We start from the raw sequence: 18,985 nt of genomic DNA on the forward strand, positions 1-18,985 counted from the left end.
CAAACTACGAGCCTTCCCTGCCCCAGAAGTCATCTGGTAAGAACCTACAGACTGTCAGCTAGTCTGCACACTATCCTACTCCAGCCTACACTATCCTGCACACTATCCTACACTACCTTACACTATCCTACACCACCCTACACTATCCTACACTACCTTACACTATCCTACCCCAGCCTACACTATCCTACACTATACTACACTACCTTACACTATCAAACACTATCCTACACTATCCCACACTATCCTACACTACCTTACACTATCCTACCCCAGCCTACACTACCTTACACTATCCTACACTACCTTACACTATCCTACACTATTCTACACTATCCTACACTATCCTACACCACCCTACACTATCCTACACCACCCTACACTATCCTACACTATCATACACTATCCTACACTATCATACACTATCCTACAATATCCTACACTATCCTACACCACCTACACTCTTCAACACTGCCCTACACTATCCTACACTATCATACACTATCCTTCACTATCCTACACTATCCTACAATATCCTACACTATCCTACACCACCCTACACTATCCTACACTATCATACACTATCCTACACTATCATACACTATCCTACAATATCCTACACTATCCTACACCACCCTACACTATCCTACACTGCCCTACACTATCCTACAATATCCTACACTATCATACACCACCCTACACTATCCTACACTGCCCTACACTATCCTACACTATCATACACTATCCTACAATAATCTACACTATCCTACTCCACCCTACACTATCCTACACTGCCCTACACTATCCTACACTATCATACACTATCCTACAATAATCTACACTATCCTACACCACCCTACACTATCATACACTATCCTACACCACCCTACACTATCCTACACTATCCTACACTACCCTACACTATCCCACACTATCATACACTATCCTACACCACGCTACACTATCCTACACTACCCTACACTATCCCACACTATCCTACACTACCCTACACTATCATACACTATCCTACCATATCCTACACTATCCTACACCACCCTACACTATCCTACACTATCCTACACTATCCTACACACTACCCTACACTATCCCACACTATCATACACTATCCTACACCACCCTACACTATCATACACTATCCTACACTATCCCACACTATCCTACACTATCCTACACACCACCCTACACTGCCCTACACTATCCTACACTATCCTACACTATCCCACACTATCTTACACACTATCCTACACTACCCTACACTATCCCACACTATCCTACACTATTCTACACTACCCTACACTACCCTACACTATCCTACACTATCCTACACTATCCCACACTATCCTACACTATCCTACACTATCTTACACACTATCCTACACTACCCTACACTATCCCACACTATTCTACACTATTCTACACTACCCTACACAACCCTACACTACCCTACACTATCCTACACTATCCTACACTATCCTACACTATCCTACACTACCCTACACTATCCCACACTATCCTACACTATTCTACACTACCCTACACTACCCTGAACTACCCTACACTATCCTACACTACCCTACACTATCCTACACTATCCTACACTACCTTACACTATCCCACACTATCCTACACTATCCTACACTATCCTACACTATCCTACACTATCCCACACTATCCTACACTATTCTACACTATCCTACACTATCATACACTGCCCTACACTATCCTACACTATCTTACACACTATCCTACACTATCATACACTATCCTACACTACCCTACACTATCCTACACTATCCTACACTATCCCACACTATCCTACACTATTCTACACTATTCTACACTACCCTACACTACCCTACACTATCCTACACTATCCTACACTATCCCACACTAGCATACACTACCCTACACTATCCTACACTATCATACACTATCCTACACTATCCCACACTATCATACACTACCCTACACTATCCGACACTATCATACACTACCCTACACTACCCTACACTATCCTACACTATCCTACACTATCCCACACTATCATACACTATCCTACACTATCCTACACACTACCCTACACTACCCTACACTATCCTACACTACCCTACACTATTCTACACTATCCCACACTATCCCACACTACACTACACTATCCTACACTACCCTACACTATCCTACACTACCCTACACTACCCTACACTATCCTACACTATCCCACACTATCCTACACCACCCTACACTACCCTACACTATCCTACATTACCCTACACTATCCTACACTACCCTACACTATCCTACACTATCCCACACTATCCCACACTACCCTACACTATCACACACCACCCTACACTGCCCTACACTATCCCACACTATCCTACACTATCCTACACTACCCTACACTACCCTACACTACCCTACACTATCCTACACTACACCCTACACTATCCTACACTATCCTACACTACCCTACACTATCCTACACTACTCTACACTATCCTACACTACCGTACACTACCCTACACTATCCTACACTACCCTACACTATCCTACACTACCATACACTACCATACACTATCCTACACTACTATTATTTGTCACATGCACCGAATACAACATGTGTAGACCTTACAGTGAAATGCTTACTTACAAGCCCTTAACCAGCAGTGCAGTTCAAGAAAGAGTTTTAAGAAAATATTTACCAAATAAACTAAAGTAAAAAATTATTAAAAGTAACACAATAAAATAACAATAGCGAGGCTATATACAGGGGGTACCGGTACCGAGTCAATGTTGGGGGGTACAGGTTAGTTGAGGTAATTTGTACATGTCGGTAGGGGTGAAGTGACTATGTATAGATAATAGTACACTATCCTACACTAACCTATGTGAGAGACAGAGATGACCAGAGAAAGATGCCCAAGTTACGTATGTATGACGTTTAGCATTCTTCATTTTAGCTTTATTTAATTGTTCTTACATTTACATTTACATTTAAGTCATTTAGCAGACGCTCTTATCCAGAGCGACTTACAAATTGGTGCATTCACCTTATGACATCCAGTGGAACGGCCACTTTACAATAGTGCATCTAAATCTTTTAAGGGGGGGGGGGAGTGAGAAGGATTACTTTATCCTATCCTAGGTATTCCTTAAAGAGGTGGGGTTTCAGGTGTCTCCGGAAGGTGGTGATTGACTCCGCTGTCCTGGCGTCGTGAGGGAGTTTGTTCCACCATTGGGGGGCCAGAGCAGCGAACAGTTTTGACTGGGCTGAGCGGGAACTGTACTTCCTCAGTGGTAGGGAGGCGAGCAGGCCAGAGGTGGATGAACGCAGTGCCCTTGTTTGGGTGTAGGGCCTGATCAGAGCCTGGAGGTACTGAGGTGCCGTTCCCCTCACAGCTCCGTAGGCAAGCACCATGGTCTTGTAGCGGATGCGAGCTTCAACTGGAAGCCAGTGGAGAGAGCGGAGGAGCGGGGTGACGTGAGAGAACTTGGGAAGGTTGAACACCAGACGGGCTGCGGCGTTCTGGATGAGTTGTAGGGGTTTAATGGCACAGGCAGGGAGCCCAGCCAACAGCGAGTTGCAGTAATCCAGACGGGAGATGACAAGTGCCTGGATTAGGACCTGCGCCGCTTCCTGTGTGAGGCAGGGTCGTACTCTGCGGATGTTGTAGAGCATGAACCTACAGGAACGGGCCACCGCCTTGATGTTGGTTGAGAACGACAGGGTGTTGTCCAGGATCACGCCAAGGTTCTTAGCGCTCTGGGGAGGAGGACACAATGGAGTTGTCAACCGTGATGGCGAGATCATGGAACGGGCAGTCCTTCCCCGGGAGGAAGAGCAGCTCCGTCTTGCCGAGGTTCAGCTTGAGGTGGTGATCCGTCATCCACACTGATATGTCTGCCAGACATGCAGAGATGCGATTCGCCACCTGGTCATCAGAAGGGGGAAAGGAGAAGATTAGTTGTGTGTCGTCTGCATAGCAATGATAGGAGAGACCATGTGAGGTTATGACAGAGCCAAGTGACTTGGTGTATAGCGAGAATAGGAGAGGGCCTAGAACAGAGCCCTGGGGGACACCAGTGGTGAGAGCACGTGGTGAGGAGACAGATTCTCGCCACGCCACCTGGTAGGAGCGACCTGTCAGGTAGGACGCAATCCAAGCGTGGGCCGCGCCGGAGATGCCCAACTCGGAGAGGGTGGAGAGGAGGATCTGATGGTTCACAGTATCGAAGGCAGCCGATAGGGGCCTTCGATTCTTCACATAAGAGTTCATTGAGGAATTTCCTAAATGTTTTTCCGTGTTAGGTTGAAGGATGGGAAGGTGGCAGCGGAGGAGTGTTCCCGTTACCATGTGGACGGGAATTCCCTGGTGATCCGTGATGTGGCGGAGGAGGATGCAGGGAAGTACACTATCCTGGTGGGAATCCAAGAACACAGACTCTACCAGAACCTAACGCTCTCTCTTGTGGTCAACGGTGAGGACCAAGTTTTCCCTGCTCTCTTCATCCTCCATCGCTTTCTCTATTTTTTCATCTTCATGCATCCTCTCTTTAGCTCTGTGCACACTTTGTGTCTCCTAGACATTCTGCTGTTCCATTCTGTCCCCTTTCTCTTCTTACCCTTTTTATCTCTCACCCTCTCTCTCTTTCTCCTCCTCTGTCTCTCTCTCTCCCCCCTCTGTCTCTCTCTCCCTCTCTATCTCTCTCTCTCTTCCTCTCTCTCTCTCCGTCTGTTTCTCTCTCCCTCTCTGTCACTCTCTCTATCTCTCTCTCTCTCCCTCCCTCCCTCCCTCTCTCCCTCTCTCTGTCTGTCTTCTCTTCCTCCCTCTCTGTGTTCATGGTCTGTGTGTCTCTCTGTGTTCCTCCAGTGAGTCCTGGGATAGGGGAGAAGGCAGTGTCAGTGCAGGACCCAGGCAGTGTTCCGCGGGGTAGCAGACAAGCCCTGCACTGCACCTCCCACGGAGTCCCCCCTCCTCACATCACATGGCTCTGGCACCCCTGCCCCCCCAAAGGCCTGTAAGTACACCTTGTTCGCACATGTCACGTGCAGTAGCGTAAACACACACATCTTCAAAAAGGTTTGTAAATACTCCTTTACTTAAAACACAGACACACATACAGTCCTGACACCCTTGCCTATACATATCCAATCAACATACTTGCATACAGCATACTGTGTATCTAGAATAATGAATACACACACCTTAATTGCATACCCACATAGTCTCCTATTACTTTACACAGAACAGTACTGTTCTTAAAACTTGTCAGACATTGGGTCAGTAACCGAAAGGTCACTGGTTCGAATACCCATGGCGACAAGGCAAAAAATCTGCCAATGTGCCCTTCAGCAAGGCACTTAACCCTAATTTTCCCCAGGGGTGCTGTACTAATATGGCTGACCCTGTAAAACAACACATTTCACTGTACCTATCCGGTGTATGTGACAATAAAACATATTATTATTATTATTATGTAATTTTGTCATACTGTTCCTAACTTAGAATTGGAGCAAAACAGTGTGTGTGACTATAAGATGTGTGCCTGTTTTAGAGTGTGAATGAGAGAATGTGTGTGAGTGTCTGTGTCTGTGTGTGTGTTTGTTTGTTTGTGAAGGGAGACATGTTTTGTCTAATTCAGCATGTGTTCAGACAGTGTTTCCTTTTTGCAGCCAGAACAGATGCCTTTCGAAGTCTTTCATGTCTGTGAGTGTGTGAATGTGTGTGTGAATGTGAGTGTGTGTGTTTGTTTCGTCATGTCTTTGTCTGACTCTTTTACCATATGTTTCTGTCACTGTGTGTGTGTGTGTGTGTGTGTGTGTGTGTGTGTGTGTGTGTGTGTGTGTGTGTGTGTGTGTGTGTGTGTGTGTGTGTGTGTGTGTGTGTGTGTGTGTGTGTGTGTGTGTGTGTGTGTGTGTGTGTGTGTGTGTGTGTGTGTCTGTGTGTGTGTGTGTTTCCGTCCGTGTGTATCCGTCTGTGTGTATCCGTCCGTGTCTGTGCGTGCGTGCGTGTGTCTGCCTGGTACATTCACAGACACAGTACAATGTAACTCAGACTTAAAGATCAGAGTAATAAAAGCCCACTTCAATAGAGACCTGTTCTGTGTTCTCAGTCACTTCAATAGAGGCCTGTTCTGTGTTCTCAGGCACTTCAATAGAGACCTGTTCTGTGTTTTTAGTCACTTCAATAGAGGCCTGTTCTGTGTTTTTAGTCACTTCAAGAGAGACCTGTTCTGTGTTTTTAGTCACTTCAATAGAGGCCTGTTCTGTGTTTTCAGTCACTTCAATAGAGGCCTGTTCTGTGTTTTCAGTCACTTCAATAGAGGCCTGTTCTGTGTTTTCAGTCACCTCAATAGAGACCTGTTCTGTGTTTTCAGTCACTTCAATAGAGGCCTGTTCTGTGTTTTTAGTCACTTCAATAGAGGCCTCTTCTGTGTTCTCAGTCATGATTAGTTGGTTCCTAAATCAAACGCTGTGATTTTCCTGTCCAGAATGCAGGGTGAGATGGCTGTTTATTACTGCGATTGCACACTGCATCCTGGGATGCCTTTTCTAATATCTGACACGCACACACGCACCCACATACACACACACACGCACACACATACACTCACCTATCTCATGACACACACACTCATACACTGACACACACATTTTTTAAAGGTCTTGTGAGAAACGGACTTGCCCAATAATCAGCTATGATATTCCAACACACAGACACACTGATCCTACAATACACACGTTCTCATGAGAAGTGGCCCTGCCCAACAATCAACTGTGATTGACACACACACACACACACACACACACACACACACACACACACACACACACACACACACACACACACACACACACACACACACACACACACACACACTTGGCAGGTCTTGGAGGTCAGACACTATTGTGTTGGTTGTGTTCAGGTTAAAGAGGTTAACCAGAAACTGAGCAACATGGCGTCCAGACCAAACTATCACCCTGTATATTCCCCACAGAGACACGCTGTGACATCATACTGTAGGTCAACTATGTACTTGACCTATCACACACACACACACACACACACACACACACACACACACACACACACACACACACACACACACACACACACACACACACACACACACACACACACACACACACACATACTCGGCCTACTTCCAATGCTTGTGGAAACTCTCCACATTCAATTGCCATAGCAACATCACATCACATAACTTCACTGAACTGTTTTCTTGCCAATCAGCAGTGAATACTGACTGCCTTAACATGAATAGCTTTACCTAGTTAAACTTGGCCTTTCCAAATGACCATGTGGACAGCGTGTCTCTGTGGAGAATATAACAGGGTGGGATTTTACCTACGGGTTCCACCAGGTCAACGTGGTCCACAAAGTCCCTCTTCCCCAGGTACACTGTGAGCTGAGGATGACAACAGAGGTTTGCAGAGAATAGTGTAATGAGATAATGAGTTTAAGTACCAGATTTCACAGTTCTAAAAAGCTAAATATTATATATTTTTTTTGGACTAAAATATCACATACCCTTGAAATGTGTTACAATTGTCTCAACAGTGTAAATATTGATGAATAAATGAGGATGCATCTTCAGGCTTCTGTAAGTATTTACATTCACTGTGTCTGTCCCCAATATCCCATGTTCATCCTGTGGTTGACCAGGAGAACTCTGCTTAGAATCCTGTTTAGAACCCTTTGTAGAACCCTGTTTAGAACCCCGAGTAGAATCCTGTGTAGAACCCTGTTTAGAACCCTGTGGAGAACTATATTAAGAACCCTGTGTGGATCCCTGTGAAGCACCCTGTGGACAACCCTGTGTATAACCCTGTTTAGAACACTGTGGAGAACCCTGAGTAGAACCATGTGTGGAACCATGTTTAGAACCCTGAGTAGAACCATGTGTGGAACCCTGTTTAGATCCCTGTTTAGAACCCTGTTTAGAACCCTGACACGGCCAGCTAGCTAAAGAGAGCAGGAGCTGAGTCAGCTCCAGGCAGCTGCTTCATGTTCTTCCCACAGTCTCTGCTGCTGCTGCTGTGAGGACCGGTGCATCAGACAGCTAGCCATCTACTCTGCTGTGGCCTACAGACTACTGTACATGGAGACACAGGCATGACCCAGCCAGCACGGCCCAGCCAGCACGGCCCAGCCAGCACGGCCCAGCCAGCACGGCCCAGCCAGCACGGCCCAGCCAGCACGGCCCAGCCAGCACGGCCCAGCCAGCACCGCCCAGCCAGCACCGCCCAGCCAGCACCGCCCAGCCAGCACCGCCCAGCCAGCACCGCCCAGCCAGCACCGCCCAGCCAGCACCGCCCCGACAGGAGACACACAGCTCTTAGCAGAGTCCTATTGACCCTAACCCTATCTCCAGCTACCAGATAGGTAGTTATTATAGCTGCTATCTCCAGCTATCAGATAGGTAGTTATTATAGCAGCTATCTCCAGCTACCAGATAGGTAGTTATTATAGCTGCTACCAGATAGGTAGTTATTATAGCTGCTATCAGATAGGTAGTTATTATAGCAGCTACCAGATAGGTAGTTATTATAGCAGCTACCAGATAGGTAGTTATTATAGCTGCTATCTCCAGCTAAATTAAACCTTTGAAAAGTATTATAACGCTAGACTGGTTACACTGTGATCAAAAACACTTTAATGGAGGTTAGTTGATTCCTTCTGGATTGTCTAAGAAAAGTCTTAGTAGAGGAATGTTCCTCATTATGCTGTTATTATGTAATAAGTCATTATTAATAACACAAAGTATAACTCACCTTTCCATTGGGACTTGCTTTTTTGAATACCCTGAAAAAGGGACACAGAGAGACAGAGATAGATAGAAAGAGCGAGGGGGGAGAGACGGGGGAAAGGGAGCGAGAGACATGTAGGGAGAGCGAGAGATGGGGAGAGAGAGAGAGAGAGAGAGAGAGATGGGGAGAGAGAGAGAGAGAGAGATGGGGAGAGAGAGAGAGAGCGAGAGAGAGAGAGAGAGAGAGCGAGAGAGAGCGAGAGCGAGAGAGAGAGAGAGAGAGACGGGGGAAAGGGAGCGAGAGACATGTAGGGAGAGAGAGAGATGGGGAGAGAGAGAGAGAGAGAGAGATGGGGAGAGAGAGAGAGAGAGAGAGAGAGAGAGAGAGAGAGAGAGAGAGAGAGAGATGGGGAGAGAGAGAGAGAGAGAGAGATGGGGAGAGAGAGAGAGAGAGAGAGAGAGAGAGAGAGAGAGAGAGAGAGATGGGGAGAGATAGGGGGGGAGAAAATAGAGAGAGAGATTTAGGAGTTGATATCATTTCTCAATCAGGTTCTTCATTCAAATAGTAAGACTGTACCAGCTCCATATTTGTCCAGTAAGACAACTATCTGAAATAAAAATGTATTTTTTTTCCTAAAGGGGTTTTCGAGCTTCTGAATCTGGTGGGTAAATGCTTGGGTCTTACCTGAAACCTAATAGAACCATAGGAGTGAACAATGGCGGCAGCAAACCCAACACAAGCAGTGGTCGTTCGCAAAAGGCAATGCCACGTGTGGGATTATTTTTAAGTACATTGAACACTGGAATATTTAGTTTTTTGGTGAAATGTGTAAAGGTGATTGGAATGTTATATGATGGTAATACTAGTTCAGTATCTCTTCAGCATGGAACAGCTAAAAGGTTTGACGTGACGAGAGGAATTCGTCAAGGATGTCCCAATTCACCCATACTGTTCATTGGCTATCAGTCAATTAGCAGATGACACTACTCTGTTCCTTTAAGAACACAGCACAGATTCCAGCATTTGAAACCTTCTGGTTTACATTTAAATATGATTTTGTTTTTAAATGAATGGCTATTCATGATCACCCGTTGATTACTGTGCATTATATACCAGTTAAAGATTAAGTAATAATATTTAGATATTGTAATTACAAAGGATTTAAAAAATTTGGGAAAAGTCCAATATATATAGAATAATTGACAGAAGAGTCAAACTATTCTCAATAGTTGGCTACAAAGGGAGTTATCCATTTTTGGACATATTCCACTTACTAAAATGGAGAGTCTATCAAGACTAACTAACCTAGATTATTAATTAGCTACAGTATGCCTGAGAAGTTAATCAAGATAATTAACAAAGACAATTTTGTCAAAAATAAACATCAGTATTTAAGAAAAGGGGATATTGTAAAGTCTATTGAGGAAGTCTGAATGCAATTGACTTTGATCCAATTAAATGGTACCATCAAGTTAAAATGGTTACAATGTTTTATTCAAAAATATGAACATATTTCATTATTATATTTCATTCACAAATGTTTTTAGAAAAACACCCCTGTTTATTGTCTTCTTAAACGAGGTAAAGTTATATAAACAATCTTTAAAATGGGTTAAATCCAAACAAACCCTTGATGTTTATAATAATCTCTGTAATTTGATTCCTGAATAGACCACCCTGTGTATTTTAAAAATATCTAAGTTTTCTCAGTATGTTGTATTGTGTCAGAAGTGAACAGAGATGAAAAACCCAACCAACCTCAAAGTTAATCTGAACTGCACCCACAAAGACTTGCAGGATAAAGACAAGGTGTGATATTATTATTAGAGACATTATTTTATTATTTGGAAACCGACAAGATTCTACTCCTGGTATTATGAACAGACATAAAAAGGAGACTTGAAAACAAATGTGTTGAATTGCAGGAAATTAGCTTTAAAACGACTAAATGTTCTCTTCACTCCATGGCGTAATGTGGAGAATTACAGAAAATGAGTTTAAAACTGCACATTTTTCTCTCCATCAACAAAAAGGGCTGTGAACAGTTTGGGGTTGCAAGGTGGAGGTTTGTTACTACGCTGATAAATGACAATATCCATCCGGACCTTTGCCACCTCCTGGAAATGTGTGTGACTAGACCCTCTCACATAGTATTGGAGTACCTCTGCTATAGGCCTACAACACATAAACGCCTCCTAAACAACCATGCATAAGGAGACTTTCTGTCACTAACACTAAAACTAAATAATATTTTAAAAAACAAAATAGAAATTCGTTTTTTTCAAATTAATACCACATATTTTAGCCAGTTTGCTACAGCAGGACAATAATCCTGCAGCAACAGGAAATGTGAATTATTATGTGGATTATAAGTAATGGACATTGTAAGGGTTGATACATTTTTCGTTAGTGCAAATCAAGTCTGAAAGTGGAAAGCAGAAATTACAAATACACTAAAACTCAGGAAAATGTAGGAAAATACAGGAAAATTCTCAGCAAAAACAAAGTGATCATATTTTGATCCCACATACGTAGTAAATCAAGTCTGATAACTGAAACTAAACTGAATCCCCCCCCCCCCCCACAAAACGAATAGAGATAAAAACGAATAGAAAATCACTAAACTATAATAACCTTAGATAACATCACAATGTTGCCATGCCCATTATTTACGTGCTCCATTCTAGATCTCCCTGTTGACACTACAGGGGGTGCTGTTTCAACTTGGACATTTATCGTTCCCAAATTAAACTGCCTCGTACTCAATTCTTGCTCGTACAATATGCATATTATTATTACTATTGGATAGAAAACAATCTCTAGTTTCTAAAACCGTTTGAATTATGTCTGTGGGTGAACCAGAACTCTTTCTGCAGCGAAATTCATGACAGGAACTGCGAAGGTCTGAAAACGAGGCTCTGTTCTCAGATCAGTTTAAAGCTCTGTATGTATCCTATGGGTCGACATGAACTGCACCCGCCTTCCCCTGGATGTCAGTAACCAATGAGAAGTGGAATGGAGTTTCTACGTAGTTCTCAGAGCTTATAAAAGGCCAAGGAACGAAGGCAGCTCTCTTTTCGACATTCGTCATTACGCAAAGCAAGACCTCAGGATGGCATTTTGAAACGCTCAGTTATCAGCCTTAGATATATCCGTCTGTAATTTAATTCGATATAGTTGTTAGAAACATCATAACGAAGTTATTTTAAACCGAGTTATATCAGTTTATGCGAGTATATTGCTATTTTCGGAATTTCCTTAGTATTGCGTTTTGAGGATTTGGGCATGTTGTGGCCACATAGCTATTGTTAGCTGCTAATTCCGAAGTTGAAGACGACGTTTTACAACCAAGCAACGATTCTTTTGGACAAAGGACACCTTGCCCAAGATTCTGATGGAAGCTCGTCCAAAAGTAAGAGCTATTTATGATGTTATTCCGTATTTATGTGGAAAAATGTAAACGGATTTGTCCGCCATTATTGCGGCACTAGTCTGGCTGTAACACACACTGTATGTCTAGTAACGTTAATTTAAAAAATCTAACTCAGCGGTTGCATTAATAACTAATGCATCTTTCATTTGCTGTCCAACCTGTATTTTTTAGTCAAGTTTACGATTATTTATTGATTAGATTAGGTGCCTGACCTGTTGCCACTGATCACATTGTATAACCACGAATTGTGCTGCTAAATATGCAAATTTTCGAACAAAACCTATATGCATTGTGTAATATGATGTTACAGGACTGTCATCTGATGAAGTATATCAAGGTTAGTCCAAAATTATATATCTTTTGCTGTATTGTTACGATCGCTAACCTGTGCTGCTGGTAAATTGCTTGTGTTTCTGGCTATTGTGCTAAGCTAATATAATGCTATATTGTGTTTTCGCTGTAAAACACTTAAAAAATCTGACATATTGGCTGGATTCACAAGATGTTGGGCTTTCATTTGCTGTATGCTGTGTATTTTTCAGAAATGTTTTAAGATGAGTAATTAGGTATTTGACGTTGGTCTCTGTAATTATTCTGGCAGCTTCGGCACTATTTCAGATTGCAGCTGCAATGTAGAACTGTGATTTATACCCGAAATATGCACATTTTTCTAAAAAAACATATGCTATACAATAAATATGTTATCAGACTGTCATCTTATGAAGTTGTTTCATGGTTAGTGGCTATTTATATCTTTATTTGGTCGAATTAGTGATGGCTACTGATGGAGTAAAAAACTGGTGGAGTAAAAAAAGTGGTGTCTTTTGCTAACGTGGTTAGCTAATAGATTTACATATTGTGTCTTCCCTGTAAAACATTTTAAAAATCAGAAATGATGGCTGGATTCACAAGATGTGTATCTTTCATCTGGTGTCTTGGACTTGTGATTTAATGATATTTAGATGCTAGTATTTACTTGTGACGCTATGCTAGGCTATGCTAGTCAGCTTTTTTACTGTGGGGGGTGCTCCCGGATCCGGGTTTGGGAGGAATTAGAGGTTAACATCAGAGCAGCATGGCTGTAGTACAACACACTGACTCTCTAAACTCAGTATAATAACACTATTTGAAGCATGAAATAAATACAAAATAATACTAATCTGCAACAACAACAACAAAAAATCACACACACCGCTATGACGTGTTTACAATACCGCGTTGATAAATACGACATTATTTGTCAGACCAAACGGGAAAACGTCTTTGTGAGCATTTGAAATAAGATCAGGATCAAACTAGCAGGATAAAAAAAATGTTAGCTAGGTAGTCCTACATTCTCCCCGACATGCAACCATCCCAGAGGCGGGGGAGAAAGGACGGTGATCTTTTGCCAGCCACATTCCAAGCAGTTGCACCTGATTCATCCTAGCTAGTCAAAATACAGAATAATAATCAAGCATTTTGTCAACGTTGATGACCGTTTGGAAACTGGAGGTAGGCTACCTACCTGCTACGTTGGGAAGTCACTCACAAATGTATCTTTGATACTGACGTTATTAGCAACTTCTGGAGACAGTGTGGAGTAGCTACTGTAATTAGCTTTAGCCTGGTACCTAGCATCAATGCAACCAGACTGAAAACAATGACCAGAAACTGTAATCATTTTCTATATTTTTAGCAATGATTTAGGAATCCATGTGTCTAAGTATTAGCTAGGCAGCTACTTATTAGTCTCCTATTTTAATCGTACTTCAGTTCATGAAAATAACTATCTAGCCAGCTAGATAACAAACTAAACACGCTAGCCAGCTAGATAACGAACTAAACACGCTAGCCAGCTAGATAACGAACTAAACACGCTAGCCAGCTAGATAACGAACTAAACACGCTAGCCAGCTAGATAACGAACTAAACACGCTAGCCAGCTAGATAACGAACTAAACACGCTAGCCAGCTAGATAACGAACTAAACACGCTAGCCAGCTAGATAACGAACTAAACACGCTAGCCAGCTAGATAACGAACTAAACACGCTAGCCAGCTAGATAACGAACTAAACACGCTAGCCAGCTAGATAACGAACTAAACACGCTAGCCAGCTAGATAACGAATTAAACACGCTAGCCAGCTAGATAACGAACTAAACACGCTAGCCAGCTAGATAACGAACTAAACACGCTAGCCAGCTAGATAACGAACTAAACACGCTAGCCAGCTAGATAACAAACTAAACACGCTAGCCAGCTAGATAACGAACTAAACACGCTAGCCAGCTAGATAACGAACTAAACACGCTAGCCAGCTAGATAACGAACTAAACACGCTAGCCAGCTAGATAACGAACTAAACACGCTAGCCAGCTAGATAACGAACTAAACACGCTAGCCAGCTAGATAACGAACTAAACACGCTAGCCAGCTAGATAACGAACTAAACACGCTAGCCAGCTAGATAACGAACTAAACACGCTAGCCAGCTAGATAACGAACTAAACACGCTAGCCAGCTAGATAACGAACTAAACACGCTAGCCAGCTAGATAACAAACTAAACACGCTAGTCAGCTAGATAACGAACTAAACACGCTAGCCAGCTAGATAACAAACTAAACACGCTAGCCAGCTAGATAACAAACTAAACACGCTAGCCAGCTAGATAACAAACTAAACACGCTAGCCAGCTAGATAACGAACTAAACACGCTAGCCAGCTAGATAACGAACTAAACACGCTAGCCAGCTAGATAAAACTAAACACGCTAGCCAGCTAGATAACGAACTAAACACGCTAGCCAGCTAGATAACAAACTAAACATGCTAGCCAGCTACCTGTAACGACCCTGGGTTTATAAGCGCGGAAATCGACTCTTCCGCACGAGCATGCTTTTGGATAATGCGCTGGACTTTGGGCTAGAAGGTCAAGGATCCCACTTCTGACACCAATGTAATGAAACAGCAGGGAGCAGGTCTCGAACCCTTGACCTTCTAGCCCAAAGTCCAGCGCGTTATCGACTGTGCCGCAAAAGCATGCTCGTGCGGCAGAGTCGATTTCCGCGCTTATAAACCCAGGGTCGTTACATACCTATCCCTGTTGTCCCAAGCTAACCATATAAGCAGCTAGCTAGCTTCATCTGGCTAGTGTGACTTGACCGGACCGGGTCCCGACCATCATCAACCAAATATGAAAACTGTCTTATAAATTAGCGATATTTTAGATGATGACACCTAGCTAGATAGTTAGCTAGCTAACTATAACTACAGAAACAGATGATGTCGTTTTGCCATGTTTTTGGGGGAGAACATTGTTTGCATCCATCTGCTAGCAAACATTTTTTCTGACCTGAGCTTAGAAGTGTGAGTCTGCCTTGTGCATCATAGCATGCGTATCGGTGAATCGCTGTGGAAATATGAGGCATAGTGTAATCAATGTGTAATAACTCCGTAAAGAATGAATGAACGTGTCAAATTATTATGTGACATGCGGTCATATTCAGGTCTTGATTTGTCATAAAACTTTATTTTGACCCAAACAGCATTCCATTCTCAGCAGGCCAATAGCACAACATTGACTCTCTAAGGCTTCTAAATACTGTACAACCATGACGGGAGAGGCAGGCATTCTCACCACACCTGGGGTCAAGCAGCGTTTGTATCCTTTTTCAAATACTTTGAGCATTTGATTGAGCCTGCCTGGAGCGCCAGATGTTCTAACACTTTTGGCACTATTCTATTGGTTTCATTGTTCCAGTCAAGCTTAATCAAACGCAGTTCAAGTAATTGAAAGACAACAAACAGTATTTGGATCCAGGTCGGTCACTCACTCAGTTTACTCAGCACCGATGGCGCTCTCCTATCCTGACTGTTAAATGGTGTCCAATGCAATTACTGTACCTCCCTGTCCTCCCTCCGTATCCTGCCTCCCTCCCTCCATATCCTCCCTCCCTTCCCTCCCTCCTTCCCTCCCTCGCTCCCCCTTCCTGCCCTCCCTCTCCTTCCTCTCGCCCTCCCTGTCATTCCTCTCTCCCTCCCTATCCCGCCCGCTCTCCCTCCCTATCCCGCCCGCTCTCCCTCCCTGTCCTCCCTCTATGTAGGGTCTTAATGATTCCAGGAAGACATTATGTTACTGTCCAGAGCAGAGTAGCAGACCCTCCCCTACTTCCTCTTGTTACTGTCCAGAGTAGCAGACCCTCCCCTACTTCCTCTTGTTACTGTCCAGAGTAGCAGACCCTCCCCTACTTCCTCTTGTTACTGTCCAGAGTAGCAGACCCTCCCCTACTTCCTCTTGGAATGTAGGTTGTGGGATTAACTAACAGGAAATACTTCCCAGAAACATAGCAGATACTGTGCTGTATGACAGTGTTTTTAAACAAAACAATTTATTCAAATGTTAAAAACAAAAACAATGTAAATCTTTCTGATAAACATTGCAGCTCTGACATGATGTAGTGTTGTGGTTTCCCTGGCAACAGGGTTAGGGTTGTGGTTGTGGTTTACATGGCAACAGGGTTAGGGTTAGGGTTGTGGTTTACATGGCAACAGGGGTAGGATTACGGTTGTGGTTTACATGGCAACAGGGGTAGGGTTAGGGTTGTGGTTTACATGGCAACAGGGTTAGGGTTAGGGTTGTGGTTTACATGGCAACAGGGGTAGGATTAGGGTTGAGGTTTACATGGCAACAGGGGTAGGATTAGGGTTGTGGTTTACATGGCAACAGGGGTAGGATTAGGGTTGTGGTTTACATGGCAACAGGGTTAGGGTTAGGGTTGTGGTTTACATGGCAACAGGGGTAGGATTAGGGTTGTGGTTTACATGGCAACAGGGGTAGGATTAGGGTTGTAGTTTACATGGCAACAGGGTTAGGGTTGTAATTTACATGGCAACAGGGTTAGGGTTGTAATTTACATGGCAACAGGGTTAGGGTTGTAGTTTATATGGCAACAGGGTTAGGGTTGTGAATTACAATGCAAAAGGGTTAGGGTTGTGGTTTACATGACAACAGGGTTAGTGTTGTGGTTTACATGGCAACAGGGTTAGGATTAGGGTTGTGGCTTACATGGCAACAGGGTTAGGGTTGTGGTTTACATGGCAACAGGGTTAGGGTTGTGGTTTACATGGCAACAGGGTTAGGGTTATGGTTTACCTGGCAACAGGGTTAGGGTTGTGGTTTACATGGCAACAGGGTTAGGGTTTACCTGGCAACAGGGTTAGGGTTTACATGACAACAGGGTTAGGGTTGTGAATTACATGGCAACAGGGTTAGGGTTATGGTTTACATGGCAACAGGGTTAGGTGTTTACATGACAACAGGGTTAGGGTTGTGAATTACATGGCAATATGGTTTGGATTGTGGTTTACATGGCAACAGGGTTAGGGTTATGGTTTACATGGCAACAGGGTTAGGATTAGGGTTGTGGCTTACATGACAACAGGGTTAGTGTTGTGGTTTACATGGCAACAGGGTTAGGATTAGGGTTGTGAATTACATGGCAACATGGTTTGGATTGTGGTTTACATGGCAACAGGGTTAGGGTTATGGTTTACCTGGCAACAGGGTTAGGATTAGGGTTGTGGCTTACCTGACAACAGGATTAGGGTTATGGTTTACATGGCAACAGGGTTAAGGTTTACTTGGCAACAGGATTAGGGTTATGGTTTACATGGCAACAGGGTTAGGGTTATGGCTTACATGGCAACAGGGTTAGGATTAGGGTTGTGATTTACATGGCAACAACAGATGACTCAGGCTATTTGACTCTGCTGCTCCTGTACTCAGTTGAATATTATCTTTGGTATGCAAATTATTACACTGTTTACAGTTTTTACACAGTCTTTGTGCAGAAAAACAACTTAGAAAAAGGCCTATTGAAATTACTGTAAGGATAACTACACCCAGAGGCTTTTCACCCACATTTGACCCCTCAAATAAAACAATTTCTCACTACTTAATGTTAGTGTGTTCTTTGACCAGACTAACCCTTACCCTAACCCTAACCCTAACCCTAACCCTAACCCTAACCCTAACCCTAGCAGACTGAACATCTCTCCTGAAGCAGGACGTCATGGACTCTGATGACTCCACCATCGTTCCTGTAACCCAAGAAAGGTAACTGAACTAAATGACTTCTGTCATCATGAAGTGCATTGAGAGGTTGGTTAAGGACCAATATCTCTTCCATCTTACCTGACACCCTAGACCCACTGCGATTTGCATACCGCCCCAAAACAGATCCACGAACGATGCCATTGGCGCTGCCCTATCCCACCTGGACAAAAGGAATACCTATGTATGGATGCCGTTCATCGACTTCAGCTCAACCTTCAACAAACTGTTTCACTCGGGGCCACCCTTCCGGAATTGGGGAACGTCCCCTCCCCTCCCCTCCCTCCCTCCCTCCCTCCCTCCCTATGTCCCTCCCTATGTCCCTCCCTATGTCCCTCCCTCCCTCCCTCCCTCGCTCCCTCCCTCCCTATGTCCCTCCCTCCCTATGTCCCTCCCTCCCTCCCTATGTCCCTCCCTCCCTCCCTCCCTCCCTATGTCCCTCCCTCCCTTCCTCCCTCCCTATGTCTACTTCTATGGCCACAAGCACCGTTCATAACACAAACTGTTCACATCCCTCTTGTTGGTGGAGAGAAAAATGTTGCCGGTTTTAAAGCACATTTTCTTGCTACTCTACACATGTTGCCATGTCTAATGTTTATTCATGTGATATTTGAGTAAATCAAACATTTACTACAATATCTTTGGGCTAAAAACGTTAGCAGAC

General features: G+C 43.7%; 1 protein-coding gene and 1 long non-coding RNA gene across 3 annotated transcripts in view; one reads left to right on the plus strand and one right to left on the minus strand.

Moving 5' to 3' along the window:
* LOC139549582 (uncharacterized) lies at positions 1–7,346 on the plus strand. The gene is made up of 3 exons (XR_011669915.1): positions 1–36; positions 4,331–4,500; positions 4,893–7,346. It is a non-coding gene; the product is annotated as an uncharacterized lncRNA (long non-coding RNA).
* Positions 1–18,985, minus strand: part of arrb1 (arrestin, beta 1) — a 62,758-nt gene that overhangs the window by 33,743 nt on the left and 10,030 nt on the right. For both annotated transcript variants that reach the window (XM_071360226.1, XM_071360225.1), the window contains exons 2-3: positions 8,816–8,846; positions 7,389–7,449 (exon numbers count right to left, since the gene is read on the minus strand). In XM_071360226.1, coding sequence (XP_071216327.1) covers positions 7,389–7,449; positions 8,816–8,846 — 92 coding nt within the window. The remainder of the gene's footprint in view (positions 1–7,388; positions 7,450–8,815; positions 8,847–18,985) is intronic.

Source organism: Salvelinus alpinus, chromosome 22 (genome assembly GCF_045679555.1).
Source record: "Salvelinus alpinus chromosome 22, SLU_Salpinus.1, whole genome shotgun sequence".
NCBI classification, from domain to species: domain Eukaryota; kingdom Metazoa; phylum Chordata; class Actinopteri; order Salmoniformes; family Salmonidae; genus Salvelinus; species Salvelinus alpinus.